The sequence below is a fragment of the Scophthalmus maximus genome, chromosome 1 (assembly GCF_022379125.1).
Source record: "Scophthalmus maximus strain ysfricsl-2021 chromosome 1, ASM2237912v1, whole genome shotgun sequence".
Classification (NCBI taxonomy): domain Eukaryota; kingdom Metazoa; phylum Chordata; class Actinopteri; order Pleuronectiformes; family Scophthalmidae; genus Scophthalmus; species Scophthalmus maximus.
This window is the reverse complement of record NC_061515.1, coordinates 13,252,501-13,267,065: the sequence shown is the minus strand read 5'-3', so window position 1 is coordinate 13,267,065 and position 14,565 is coordinate 13,252,501. Positions and strand designations below refer to the sequence as shown.

The window sequence follows — 14,565 nt, the reverse complement described above, 5'->3', positions numbered from 1 at the left end:
GAAGTACCTGTGTGGTCAATAACAAAGGGAGTAAAGTCCACGAGAGGAGACGACGGTGGAAGGATAACCGCATAGGCTGCATTTCTTCATGACGGGCTGCTTCTCCATTTGTTTTATCCCGAGTCTGAAGTAGATGTGGCTACAGAAGCGTTTTTGTTTTTTAAAAGCTGCTTGTACCGAACTGCATCAGAGAAATGACCAGTGAACCACCGAGTCGAGGCTCAAGTGAGGTGTATACATACACAGAAGGTGTGTCTTACTCGTTACATACTCTTCCTTTCAAATCTCTGGATAATAGTTGAACAGACATACATTTACTACTGATATGGAATCATATTTAAATCAGCTTAAACTGATTGATGGATTCATGCTGCTTGATCCTTTCCTTTCCTGTTGTTCTGCTCTTCACTCCACCACTTGCAGGGAACGGTTACCATGGCGAGCAGCAGTCACTGAGGTTACGAAGGGCTTCATCCCGAGTGTCAAATCAGAATCTTCCCCAGTTCGACTGGATGTCGACCTCCGCAGAGAGGGATGACGAGGACGACGGTGGTCAGCCCCGGGACCTCAGGGGCATCCCTCTACCAATGGCTCTGAAAAGAGCTGTGAGGTATTACAACGTACTGGGGAGAGTATATGAAAATACCCACCTTTGAAATTTTATTTAAAGCAGCTGATGAATGTATACACTATTTCCCTAATCTTAATGTTCTCTTAAAGTGAGAGTATGTCGTTTTCCAAGAAATTTCCTGGAAATAAATTATGTAATTAAGTAAAAAAAAAAATTGGTATGTTCCTGGAAATAAGAAATCTTAATTTGTTTATTATCGATCTTCTCCATGGATATATTTTTTTCTTCACATTTCCCATTTTTACACGGTCATCTGACCTGCTGTACACTGACTTAGCTACTCCAAGTTTCAATTAGCAATTAAGTGGAAATAATGAATTCCTAATATTCAACTCATTTACATTATGTCTTCTGATAAAATGTTTTAAAAATTATTTGGAAATTACAGAAGCATGAAACCAAGTCTTAACTATATAGTTCCTCCAGAATCATGAAAGAGTTTTAAAGACGTGTCCATCACAGGCAGGTGCAGCAGATGCAGGTGCCCGTGGTTTCCAGCGTGGAGTCTTGGAAACGGAAGAGGACCAAATCTATGCGTAAACTCAAACATAACACAAGAGAATTTCTCCACCTCTTTGGACTTTGGAGCAAGTCTTTGCAAAAGATTGGAGGTAAAATTTTTTATTTCAAATAGAAGAGTGAAAAAGTTTATTTTACACATGTAGTTTGAATCCATGTTTGCATTTTGGACTAAATCGCTGACCCTTTCTCCCACAGGGAACTTTGGAGGTGGTGTCCACTCTTACTTTCTGTTCCTGCGATTCTTGGTGGTGCTCAACTTTGTCTCCTTCTTACTGATAGCTGGGTTTGTCGTCATCCCCAGCATTGTCTTCAGATCTGTTGGGTCCAGCCTTGCTAACAGCACCGGTAATGACCATTTTGTTTGAGCTAACGCCAATGTGTTTAGTAACATGTCTTTGAGTTCTCATGGTACTTAGATTTATTCTGATGTTTTGGCACAATTCTTTCCAATATAAACCAGAAGCTTCCTCACAGTTCGATGCAGTAGTTTCTGTGCAACAGCCTCAGTGATTGTAGAGACAGTTATAGAAGCCATTGTATTCCTACTGTAATAAGAAATTATTTGAACCCCCTAATTTAAAATGTCACTTTGACAAATAAATAAAAATCGAAAATATTTTTTTTTTTTTCACTGCAGACATTTTGATTTGTCACAGTATAGAAAAGGCACATTTTATTAAACCAAGCGGTAAAAAGACACCAGATTTATCCAGGTGACAGTGTTGACCCTCTCGCTCTGATGTCAGACCTACAGTTAATCCCCCCTTCAGATTTCTGCTTCTCTCCCTGTTGCTCCTAAAACCATTAAAGGCAATTACAGGTGCAGAGAAACCTGTAGAAATACTGTAATCTGATAATTCATGCTGAAATCATAAAATGTTTCCCCTTGTTGCGTTTTCCAGGTCCAGAGAAATGTTCGGATTATGACCCTAATCCTCAAGCCTTGGTGATGTTCTATGAATATTTCCTCAATCTACTTTCGGGAACGGTAAGACACTGCAGCATCAAAATAATTGTAAATGAGACTAAATTAATAGCAATACTGACTCTCCTTGACAAAAGTGTTTAAGAATTTAAGAAGCACTGATGTCATGAGTCCTACATGTGGCTTTACATTTTTTTTTAAATATATATATATATACAGTCCAACACATTGGTAGCTACTTGTAGAAAATGGTTGTTTTCACAAATTTTGCATATATTATACAAAAATGATTTGGTTGTCCTGTCTCACAGACGTGAGAGTGATGTTGAGTTTAACATCTAAGTCACAGCAATAAAGTAAATGATATAATCCATAATGTCGACTACTGCTTTATAACAAAGTTAAATAGCAAAAATACTTTATGAAGTCATAAAGTTTAAAATGGGATAGTGTACAAATTCTATGAAGTGTGATTTGTATCCAAGCAGGCTATGTCCACACCCAATTTTTAAACAAAACTGATGGTTTCAAAATCCTCCACAGCAACCAGTGGACGCGACCTCAGTGTCCCCAAAAGCTTTGCTTCCACATGCTCCTCCTTCATTCTCTGCTGATGAAAGTAAATTTAAACTACCGTTTGTGTACATTTAAGAACATCAGTCATGCTCATCCTCTCCTCTTCTTTTAGGGTTTTATGGAGTATTCATATCTGTTTTATGGCTACTACAATAACACAATGGTGGAGGACAAGAACTTCTCCTACAGCATCCCCCTGGCCTACATCCTGACTGCTGTTTTCTACTTCGCCTTCTGTTTCATTTGTATCATAGCACGGTCAGTCCCACAACGAACACTGTCCCGTTCGGTATGAACAATCAATATGTGTGTGTGTTTGTGTATGTGAGCCAAGTTTCAGTGTATTCTTCTTCTCACGCACAGTATGGGGACTGCCGCTCGAGTTGTTGTGGCAACGGGAGGCAGCGCTGTGGGCAACTACACCATGATAGTGTTCACCGGCTGGGACTACAGTTGCCTAGGAGACCAAGCCACCAAACTGAAGCAGAAAAACATCCACTACCGGCTGCAGGTCAGAGGGGATCTGTCCTATTTGGCAGTTAGGAAAAAAGAAACGTGACTGATGTGGCGTTATTAACCCCCTATCTGGCCTCTCTGCCCTCTCTCCATCAGGTGGATCTGGAGGAGGAGAGCATAAAGAAACGAGCAGCTTCTCTGACTTTGTGTCAAAAAATTGTTTTATACTCTCTACGTGTTTTTATGTGTTTTGTAGCCTTTGGGCTCATTATAGCGGCCTTCTACGGCATCTTTCTGGCCACCAACTTCAGCCAGGTAAAATATGTCACAGTGGAGTGGTGATGCCGATGTGGTCATGTTTAACTCTTACATGACATGTCGGATCCCATGTCATCCAAACAGCAAAAGAGCGGGGAGCAAGGGATCCTCAGTTTGATTTTTGAGTATCTTCCCTCCATCGTCATCACCACTGGAAACTTCCTGGTGCCTCTGCTGTGTGACCAGATTGCCTTGATAGAGAGATACTCCCCCAGCACTACCATCATAGTGGCACTATTAAGGTTTGCACTGGTGTTTCTGTGGGATAATCATGATGTCAAATCATTTGCATTTAGTTAAATAATTTATTCAAGATGTAAGATGAAGAATCCCTAACCTTTGTTTGAACACTCTTAGTGTAAGAATAGTTGATAGTACTTCTCTTGCCCGTCCAGGGCTGTGTTCCTGCGTCTGGTGAGCCTGGGAGTTCTCCTCTTCACCCTGTGGCGTCAGATCACTTGCGAGGGCGACACAAATAGTGCAGATTGTAAACTGTGCCAGTACAACTATGGAGTCTACCCAGTAAGTAAACCACAAAAATCCTCCTCAATTGTTTGCAAATTATTGTTAAGGATGCTTACTCTTCACATACAGGATTAAAGGAGTCAGCAAGCTGTTACACAAACATGTGTACCCGCAGCTTAAGACAAAACAGAGAGGGAACACTTGACGTAACAAATATAATGATTTTCTGCAGTTAGGTGATGACATAATGTTGGTGATTCTCATCCTACTCCCCTGTCATGGCTTTGTTTACTTAGGCAAGGAATTATGTTTGCCATTTGTTTTTGTATGAACACAGCGACAGAAAGATAGATAACTGCATAATCGTATATGAAATAATTCTTGAAAAAATGTTTTAAATCTGTTACTGTCTAATTAGGTCATATTAGACATTCTTGCTTTGCATTACAAGCTTTTCAGTAACTCATCTTGATAGTCTCATTTCCTGACACTGTACAATAACATCTTGTGTGGACTATATATAAGTACAGTCTGAAAAATAATGTGACTACCTTGACTGACATTGTCCTTATTTGGCTCTGTAGTTCATTTTAAATCCACATCGCATATACACATGGTAAGAGAGGTTCATTTTTGCATGTTTTCCTTGATGATGTAGTGCTGGGAAACACGTTTAGGACAGGAGATGTACAAGCTGACACTGTTTGACCTCCTCATCACCATCGCTGTGCTCATCCTGGTGGAGTTCCCCCGCAGGTACAAAACAATATATGCACATTAAATAAGATGGAACTTAGACCACTCAGACTGTGTTGACAATAATTGACAGTACTTGTGTTTTTTTGTGTCAGGATGGTGGTGGACAACTGGTCCAGCAGGCTGGCTCAGTGGGTGGGTCGGCAGGAGTTTGTGGTTCCTTCCAACGTGCTTGGTCTAGTTTATGGTCAGACTGTGGTTTGGACAGGGGCTCTTTTTTGCCCTCTGCTGCCACTCATCAATACCATCAAGTTCATCATCCTCTTCTACTGCAAGAAGGTGGAGATGTTGCTTTAAAACAGACAAACATTGTCACACAATTCCACTTTGTTTTTCCCCCAAAACCGAGTTGTTTTGTGCCACATCTGACACTGTCCTTCCCAGATCACGCTCTTCTACAATTGTCGACCAGCACTCAAGACGTTTCGCTCCACCTCCTCCGCCTTCTTTTTCCTCGTGGTTCTCCTGTTCGGCTGGGGCCTGGCTACAATTGTCTTGATTTACAGCCTGGCTGAGTGAGTGCTAATTGCGCCATTCCTCCCTCTAACAAATATAACGGAAGAGCTTTTTTCATTTTGTGAAACCGCAGTGAGAGTTGTCAGAGTTTTTTCTCTGCTGGTCAGTAAGTAAAGCACTGTAAGGAGAAACTTTGTATGTACAGTACACATTCTCCATGTTATATTAAATGGTTCCTTCTGTCCCTCCAGGATCCATCCATCTTTTGGTTGTGGCCCTTTCCGTTTCTTCCCCAACATGTGGTCAATTGTTCCAACATCTTTCTACAGCCTCTCTGACACTACACAGGAGTTTCTTTTCTTCATCGGCTCCCAGTCATTCTCCATCCCTCTGTTTGCATTATCCTGGTGAGAGAATCTGTGCTTTCTGTAAGATCTTCTCTCTGGTATATTCATTCAGTGCTATATTTAAAACCCAAATAGATTTCAGTATATATTTTACATGCGTATCATATGGTCCTTCACGATCAATTTTATGAAGTTAACAATCATGTCTCTTTTCTCCCTAACAGTGTGGTGATGTGTTATTTCATAGCCGTAGCCTCTGTCTACGGGAAAAGTGTTGCTTTCCTTAGAGCGCAGCTGAAACTGGTAAGCTGTTGGCATTTCTCATTGGCTCGACTTGTTCCTGTGTACTGTAAAGCAAAGTCTTACATGGTCCTAAATCATGATCATATGCAGACTGGCCTATGTGACTTCCTAATACGCACCAACATTCAGTTGTACTCATGCAGTGTTGGGTCTTTGACTTGCAGGAGGGCCGTGACAAGCAGTTCTTGGTCAAGCAGATTGAGGAGCTGAGTCGACAGCTTCAGATACCCAAACATAATGCAGGAGTACAAGACTGAACACATGGAATATGTTTTGGTTTCTTCAACCTTCTTTAATTATTGTAAAGTTTTCATTCCACTCAAAAACTGTGTTTTGGTCATGGTTACTTGTCTTCTTTCTTTGACCATCTCGATGCAGAACGATGTTTGTTCAAAGTTTAACGCCTAAAGAGTGTTTCCAAATCATTCTGCTGAAAGTGGAATGTCTCTCTGTGCTCACCATACCACTGAGTTCAAAGTGTTTACTGGCATCTCTTCTAGTTTGGTACCAATCCTGGTCCAATGGGCAACTTGCCTGTGAAGGATGTGAGGGATGTGAAGACACATGTTGCTAGCTTAGTTTTAGTAGACAAGGATGCAAAAAAGTGTATTGATATAAAGATATTATGTTAATAAATCACAACCCAGACCTCTGTGTGGGGACGTTTTGAAAAAGTGAAATGAAAAGGTCCCTTTTTTATTTACCCATGTTAGTGTTTAATGGTTTTAATTTCAATGAAGAGTTCCTTTATTATAAAGTGTCACCACTTGTGTCTGTCCATGAAAATAAATATGTTTTTCTTCCTTCTATCTACATAATAAAATGAGAGGACTTATAGCGACCTCTAGTGTCAATCCTGTGGTGTCGCACCAACGTGTAATGTTTACTTCCTGCTTGACTGTACTGCTTCCTGTGGACAGCTGGGAGCAGCAGCAGCAGCCCTTCTTCTAGTGCAGTAAGTTAGTAGCAATATTTGCGTCTTTTTTATACAAATACACATGAAATAGTTTGAAGCGATATGTATGTTGTGAGGGAGAAGGTTAAAGGTGCGGGGTCGCAGCTGCGTCGTTAAGTGTAGTGTAAGTTGGGAAGTAGGAAACATTGGCTAACGTTAGCTTAGCGGTAGCCAACTTCCTGACAACAACACACATTTACCTGTTTATGTCTGTCTCCTTGTTTATTTTGCTAACTTTTCAGCTTTGCTCATTTCCCCCAACTTCCCGCACGCGTTACGGTTTCATGAACAGAGTCGTGTCTCACTGCGCTCACTGCCCACTCCCGTTCCAGTCGACGCTAGCCCCCCGAGCTAAGCTGACCGCTTACCTGCAGTATCATCAGCAGCAGCAGCAGCAGCAGCGGTCGTCAAGGCAACGATGAACATCCTCCCGAAGAAGAGCTGGCACGTCCGCAACAAAGACAACGTCGCGCGTGTGCGGAAGGACGAGGCCCAGGCAGCGGAGGAGGAGCGCGAGGCCAAGCGGCGCGTGGAGCGTGCCGAGCAGGAGGTGAGGCGACCAGTCGGTGGACCACACTCCGATGTTAACCCGATTCAGACAACAGTCCCAATGAGACTGGGTCCGATTACTGTAACCCGAATGATGTGAAGACATAAGAGGCTTTATTGTCATTGTAAGTGAGCAACGAAATGCAGAGTGGTAGCTCTCGGAGGCACCAGCAGCAATATAAAAACCAAACAAAACAAGGAAGAGAAAACAATATATACTAATCTAGAAGAAAGATATATGCATGAAATAAGATTGATTGAATACCTGTGATATGAAGCTTTTATATGTTTTCATATATTCAATGTGTCATAACAATTCCTCTCCAAAGGCTCGTACAGATTATCTAAGAGGCAAATCCCGAGCCACTCTCCAGTCGGCAGGAGTGAGGACCGAGGATGATGATGAGCGGAGTGGGGGAAGTGGCGTTCTGGAGCATCTCAATCTGTTTCCTCTGGAGGAGTCCTCGGAGAAGAAGGGGAACGAAGAGTATCTCAAAGAGAAGAAAGATGAACAGGTGATGGTGCAACCACTTCTGTTTCTCTCATCTGTCATATGGTTTCGTTGAGCGTATTTTTTAGTTTTTTCAATTGGATGCCATTTCTACCTTTACACTAAAGAAATAACACAGAGCTGTTTTCTGTTACCGAGTGTCTCACAATCCTGGTTGACGTCCTGGGCTGTTAATCTTTAATATGAAATGGAAAAATATGGTTCCTCTGGGCAGCTTCTCGTAAAAAGGCATTACACTGTTTACGGAACTAGTAGAAGTAAACATTTGCAGCATCTTAAAGCTCTTTGCAAAAATGTATGACAAAACTAATTCAGAACTTTCAGTCATTTCTTGTGGCCTTCATCCACGAATGGTAGTTTCTCAATTCATCTCAAGAACTGTTGGTTTTCCTCATCTTTCTTCCCCCAGGAGAAGCAGGAGCGTGCCATCGGCTTGCTGGTGTCTCTTGGGCCCCAGCCTGGTTCTGAGGTGACTCCGTGGTACCTGAAAACTGGGAACGAAAAAGAAGAGAGGAAAGAAAAAGAAGAAAGGAAAGAAAAGGGAAAGGGAAAGGGAATAAGTGAGGAGGAGAGAGAGAAGAGGGATCGTAGATTAAAGGACAGTTTGGACCCGTTGAAAGACATGAAGAAAGCTCTTGCTGTGAACGGCAGAAAAGAACACCGGAGCAAGAAAAAGGAAAGAAGAGACAGAGGGGAAAAGAGGAGCAGTGGGGAGAGGTAAGAATATGAATATAGCTTTTCTGGGTATTTTTTCATCAACTTAATTTTTATTTTGCATTCAACTGCCTGTATTTCACCCAGTAATTGAGAAAAATGTTCAACTTTCTTTTGAGTCTCAACTTTGCATTAAGAGTTAGAAGTTCTTGTAGTCGGCTGTAGCTGAAGCATTGGGGATGTGAAGTTTGTGATTATAAGCATGGAGCAATAACAAAGTGTCTCCTCTGTTGACTCCAGCTCTATAGAAAGGTTACGTGCTGAGCGTTTACAGAGGGAGGTTGAAGAAAGGAGGCGAGCCCAGGCCCTGCTCGACCAGAAGAGTGGCAAAGGAAAGGACAAGGAGCCTGGGAGGGAGCTGAACGACAGGGAAAGGCCATACAACACCGCCTTCTTCCCAGAACTTGCCCGCAAGCGACAAAGGCGGGATCGAGACAGCTGGAGAGATGAAATATTAAAATCTTGAACTGTGACCAGTTTGTTTCTAAGTGTAAAAGCCCAGAGGAAAGAAGGTAACGTGGTGATCTGGTGATGCTCCTGTCCAAAAGTTGATGATGAGGCAGCTTGTGGCCATCAGATCATCCATTTTTTATTTATTTTTTGTGCACTCACAGAAGGAAAGTCTTGCTGTGAAGTCAGGGGTGAGGTTCAGCTGCAGCTACCTCTGCGCCTGCAGTGTTTTGCTACGTCAGCAGGGCAGATGGTTGCCATCACAGGGGGCTTCAGCTCAGGCTGTCATCAAAGAAAATATTCTCTTAGCATGGTTGATATTACTTTTATATTATTATTATTATTATTATTATTAATTATTTAAAGATTGTAAGGTGAGCGAACACCTGCACACGCTGAGTGAACAGTCAAATTGTAATACTGGAAAGAGTCGGGCTGAAACAATAATTTGATTCATCAGTTGGTACATTGACAGAAAATGAATCTGATAAAATCTCATAAACAGTTCGTTGTGTAAGTCATTCAACTTAAGTCTCTCAAATTTGAGGATTTAGATCTGAAAAAGTGAACTAAATCTTGTTGGGTTTTAGACAATTGGTTGAATAAAACAATCTGAAAGCATCCCTCTGTGCTCAAGGCAATTTTCTCTTTTTTCTGACTTGTTACAGACACAACAGTTTGATGTCTGCTGACTTCCCTACAGGTGCTTCAGTTTCAGGGTCCTGGTGTGGTGTCTGCTGTTACACTGTCATGACACAGTTGTCAATTATGGTATTTGAAGCATACTTCCGCCAAGCTCTGGATTTCTGTTTGGCTCTGCATCAAATTGCAAACACACATAAATATCACTCCCCTTAATATGCCTGAATTTCTCTCTCATCATGATCCAGGCATTATTCCCTCGGAAGTTGGTGAGAATATCAAAAAGTCTTGCAATGTTAAAGAATGAGATAAAAAAAAGTTTCTGGATCCTCCCCCTTGTTTGGATCTGCACCAAAACGTTATGGATTCTTTAATGTCCCATGTTCTCATCCTTCCAAGTTTTGTGGAGATCTGTACAGTTTTTGCATAATCCTGCTAACAGACAAACAAACCACCAATCTAGAGTGGCATTCAGTAGGGCCAGGCTCACAGTGCCCTCAAATTCAACCAAGCCAACAGAATAACACGGGTCATGAAATCAAAATCTCCATTGCAGAATTATTTCAAACAACCACAAAAAATCCTTGATCTGCCCAAAATTTAAAGAGTTCTTTCTTGGCCCATGTCTCATCCTTACACCAATTTTCGAGGAAATCTGTTCAGTAGTTTATGGCTACAAATAAACAAATGGACAAGGTTGAAAACACAATCTCTTTGGGTTTGAAGATGATATCTTGTCATGACGAGTCAACATGTGCTGTGAAAGAGACCCATTGATTCGTACGCCAACATCGACGACTGGTGAATCGTTTACTTGCTGTTTCAACTGCTTTTCTATCTAGGAGGTTTAGTTGTTAAAGGAAGAAAATCTCTGTACAATGTTATTGCCTTAATAGAGAGATGAGGCTTCTGTCTTTGAAGGTGTTGTCAATTAAGACCCTTTTTTTAACCTGGAAAATGTAATTACATTTATTTTTAAATAAAGTCCTCATATGAATATTGAAGTGAGATCAATATAACTCCATTAGCTTCCTGTGGGAATATTATCACTGATGGGTTTTGTTGTGTGTGTGTGTGTGTGTGGTCTAGCATTATGATGATGAAGCTGGACCATGACAATGCGCGCCGTGCGAGTCTGACGTAGGCTGGCGGAGGAGAAAAACACAGACAAGCCTCCGACCGTGTGCGACCGAGGGAGGAAGAAAGAGAAGCGACGGCAGAAACAACGGCGGCTCGCCTGTCAGCGGTGCTCTGCGCGGACGGAGGCAGTGATGTGTGCGAGCGGCGGACGGAGGACGCACAATGGAGCGTCGCGCACACCGCGTTTAATTGCGGATTAGAGCGAAGAGGAGGAGGAGGAGGAGGAGGAGGGGAGGGGGGGGGGGGCACAACAAGGAAGGCGAGGAGACGCTCTTTATTACTGGGGGGAAAGCGGAGAGGAGACGGCACAGACCGTGGCGGGGGGGACGGCAGAGAGGAGGACACCGACACCGACAGTCGGCGGCGTCGCTCGGATGGTGTTGTTGTTGTCGCTGCTCCGGACGCGGCGACGATGCGGCCACACTGCTGGGTGATGGTGGCGCTGGCGGGCATCATGTCGTACCTCAGCCCGGAGAGAGCGCTCGGAGCCCCGCAGAGGGAAGGTGAGCGGAGTCGGAGGAGCAGGAGGAGCAGGAGGAGGAGGGGGGGGGGGGGGTGAAAACCTGCCACTGATGCTGGAGAAAGAGGCAGCGAGAGAGATGGGGAGGGGGGATGTAGGGATCCGTTGTGAAAAGGCCTCTCTCTCCCTCTCGCTCTCTCTACATTGGGGTGAATACTGTGTTATCCGCCAGTTTCCAATGACTGAGAACATGATGCGAATTATGATGGCAGTGCGTGGCTGCCTCGATCAGGACAGCGGCGCGGCTGATTGGGTGATGGGTCGGGAACCATGTTTGCATGCAGTGATGAAAATATTAGGGGGGTGGACGTTTCGATCCCGGGCCTCGCGTCGGTGGCATTTTAAAAACAACATATACTGCGCGCATATCAGGCTGCAATCGTCGGTCGGCGCGAGACACGTCCAGTCTATAAATAGCCTTCACTTGGCACCGGACATTATAAAGCCCCTTCAACAGCGCAGGCATCTTTATTTTAGTCCCCCCCAGTCTGAATATGCCCCATCGGCCAGGATCTGCCAGGGAGCTTGTGTCTGTGTGCAGTCATTGTTTTGTGGTGTATTGTTGTGATAAGAGCTGTTGGCACCGGGGCCGGTGGAGAAGGCCCCGTGGTCGGTTCCTATTTATATGCAGTGTCTGTCTGGACATCTGTCTGGGGAAGGAGGAGAGAATGGCACTGCACACGAGTTGTGCATCCGAATCGGAGCCGCTACATCACGTCTGTGTGTGGTGCATGTGTTGGTGGAGCTCCCTGCCCTGCACCAGAGGCTCATTTGGACAGAACACGTAGTGACCCCCCAAAAAGAAATTTGATCAACAATTAGCAGCATTTCGGTGTGTCATGTGCTCAAACTCTGATTATCTACGATTTATTGGAATCCTCTATACTGAACGGTCCTTTGCTGTAAACCCATTGGACCATTCACCAGCCAACACGTTCATACAAAGATTGTTTTATATGCTGAACACATCCTCACTTACCTTTGCTCAGTGTGTGTGTGTGTGTGTGTGTGTGTGCTGTGTGGGGAAAAAAAGTGAATTCTGTTTGGTTTGTGCCGCAACATTTCATAAAGAAAAAAAAAGTGAGAGTTATCACAAATTAGTCCAGCGTGTTGATTTTACAAACACATACAAATCATTTCTTTGAGTTTTTCAAATTTTTTTTGTGGAATGTTGTTGGTAAATTATTCAGTATTCATTTTAAATTTATGTATGCAATGTTTACAATATCATGACCTTGTGAATGAATATATTTTTTTAATATGTATGAGCGACACAATAAAACAGAGGTATTTTCATTTAATTTCATAATAATTTCTCTCCTCCATTTCAGACAGCACAGACTCAGTTATTTACATGCAGGGTTTCAATGTCCATGTCTGTCACGAATTTAAGATTTATCACTTAAAGGGTATTTTTATTTTTTTCTTATCAACACTTATTGGAGACATCAATGTGGTGTTTTTTTATTGTGACCTATTTCAAATGTTGAAATTGTGCTTTAAATAATATCAGTGGATGCAGCGCAGGATACCTGTTAGTGTTATTCAGCCTGGATACTGTTTTGTTTACACAGACGCAGAAAAGATTGACAAATTTGTATATAGCCAACATATGGTTTAAACATGAATATAAAACAGCTTGACTATGTTAAGCGGGAGCTGGACACCTGATTGTTTCAAGGTGTCACTGTCCCTTTCTATCATCACAAGCAATACAATGTTTGACATGTTTTGGCTATAGTATTTAAATGAAACCTTTAGATATAATACCTGAAGGGTTTTAACCACCCTGCCCTGCCCCTTTTCTTCTCTACAGATGGTTCACTTCTCACAATCGACTACGTTGAGGTACAAATATCAAATGTCCCGATCCCTCCCTCTCTCACCTGATTAGCAAACCTTCCTGATTTGAGTAAATCTTTCCAGTTTCCGATCCTTTCCCAGTTAGCGCTCCTTTTGTACCTAAATGACAACTCCAGCCACCCCTCCCCTGCTTCTTAACTGTGTTTCCTGAGTGGAATGCCATTTCTGATATTTCCCCCTGCTCCCATGCTTTTTTCCTTACTGGAATGGTATATTCTCCCACTTTCAAACTTTAATTCCAGTTTCTGTTTACTTTTACTGATTCAGACAATGTTTTTGATCGTGAACTTAGTTTCTCTTCCTGCTTTTTTACCCCAAAAATCCCTGATGCAAGCTGTCCGTTGGGGTCCTTCATTGTGTCCTAAACCTGCTTCTAAGAAAACACTCCAATCGACCCCCTTTAAACAAAACACCTATGAAACAAGATTTGACACTTCTCTGATCATTGAAGCCTCTCTTTGTCTTCTCACTGACTCAAACCTAACAGTGTGCCCCACCCCACCTTGTACAAACACAAATCCCCTGACTTGCTGTATTAAATCCTTTCCTCCCTTGTATTTTTTTCCTGTCTTCCCCTCAGTTTCTCAGTCCAGGGCTGCATCCCTGTCTCCTCCACCCTATGTGGTCATCATCATCTCTTGCTCGGGGCTCGTCTCTTTTGTCCTGTTGCTCCTCACCTGCCTGTGCTGTAAAAAAGGAGGAGTGGGATTCAATGTAAGTCTTCAACATGTAAGACATTTTTTCACCTCTCTCTGCTTTCTTTGTTTTGTCACACCTCTTGTGCATGCCTGCATGGGTTTCATATAAGCTAGATAAACTTGGTAAACTGCTGGAGGAGTTGGTATGGAAACGGGAACAGGAGTCAATGAGTCCAGTTTAATGAGGTGGAAATGGTCAATAATAATCTGTCTGTCTAAGCTTGACTCAGCCCCCATCTTTTGAACCGATTGCATTGTTGTTTATTTTACAGACTCACTATTAAACTCCACCTCATTATTAAATTAAATATAGTTTACTTTCTCTTTATCAATCATACCAGTATTGCAATTTTTTTTAAACCAGGAGTTTGACAATGCCGACGGGGAGGAATGCTCTGGAGGCTCCAGTCCCATTCAGGAGGACAGCCTGTCGTCGTGTCCCTCCCTCCCTGAGGTTTACACCTTACCAGTCAGAGACAGGCCCACCTGCCCCGCCCTGCAGGATGGAGCAGGTAACTGTCCTCCTATTCTCCGTTCCTCTCATTTTAACATAAGTTCAGTTTTGTTTTTGAAGGGTTTGATACTGTGCTCAGGTGAGAGCTGGCACTGTCTTGCACTAAACGCCCTCAGGGTCTGTTGCCTGAATCACTGATGTGTATCTGGTAAAGGTCTCAAATCAGTAACATTGGCCTCCTTACTCAACATCAAGTGGAAACTGTGATCTGTATCATTGCTCTGTATGAAAATGCAATGTTTGACATTCGTCTG

The 14,565-nt window shown here is 42.8% G+C and overlaps 3 protein-coding genes across 8 annotated transcripts in view; all 3 read left to right on the top strand.

Moving 5' to 3' along the window:
• The first annotated feature begins 13 nt into the window (after window positions 1-13).
• On the top strand, window positions 14-6,609 carry tmc4 (transmembrane channel-like 4). Its single transcript, XM_035641041.2, has 16 exons — window positions 14-249; window positions 424-610; window positions 1,094-1,242; window positions 1,349-1,498; window positions 2,056-2,141; window positions 2,767-2,912; window positions 3,018-3,165; window positions 3,267-3,425; window positions 3,513-3,670; window positions 3,824-3,950; window positions 4,552-4,649; window positions 4,745-4,928; window positions 5,034-5,164; window positions 5,357-5,512; window positions 5,677-5,755; window positions 5,920-6,609. Exons 1-16 carry the CDS (start codon window positions 195-197, stop codon window positions 6,010-6,012), a joined length of 2,106 nt encoding a protein of 701 aa, XP_035496934.2. The 5' UTR covers window positions 14-194; the 3' UTR covers window positions 6,013-6,609.
• Window positions 6,579-9,555, top strand: leng1 (leukocyte receptor cluster (LRC) member 1). 3 transcript variants are annotated; one of them, XM_035641645.2, is made up of 5 exons: window positions 6,579-6,710; window positions 7,003-7,260; window positions 7,589-7,774; window positions 8,180-8,487; window positions 8,725-9,555. In XM_035641645.2, the coding sequence occupies exons 2-5, from the start codon at window positions 7,129-7,131 to the stop codon at window positions 8,948-8,950; spliced, it is 852 nt and encodes a 283-aa protein (XP_035497538.2). In that variant the 5' UTR covers window positions 6,579-6,710; window positions 7,003-7,128; the 3' UTR covers window positions 8,951-9,555. The 3 variants fall into 3 exon arrangements, with proteins under 3 accessions (XP_035497538.2, XP_035497451.2, XP_035497616.2); XM_035641558.2 differs by having other exon boundaries at window positions 6,591-6,710; window positions 6,953-7,260; XM_035641723.2 differs by having other exon boundaries at window positions 6,632-6,710; window positions 7,043-7,260.
• Window positions 9,556-10,986: 1,431 nt separating this feature from the next.
• Window positions 10,987-14,565, top strand: part of lmtk3 (lemur tyrosine kinase 3) — a 19,128-nt gene continuing 15,549 nt past the window's right edge. For 2 of the 4 annotated variants that reach the window (XM_035640452.2, XM_047334509.1), the window contains exons 1-3: window positions 10,988-11,219; window positions 13,680-13,828; window positions 14,162-14,309. In XM_035640452.2, coding sequence (XP_035496345.2) covers window positions 11,129-11,219; window positions 13,680-13,828; window positions 14,162-14,309 — 388 coding nt within the window. In that variant the 5' untranslated portion in view covers window positions 10,988-11,128. Of the gene's footprint in view, window positions 11,220-13,679; window positions 13,829-14,161; window positions 14,310-14,565 lie in introns of all 4 variants that reach the window. The other 2 variants (XM_035640284.2, XM_035640372.2) reach the window with 2 other exon arrangements.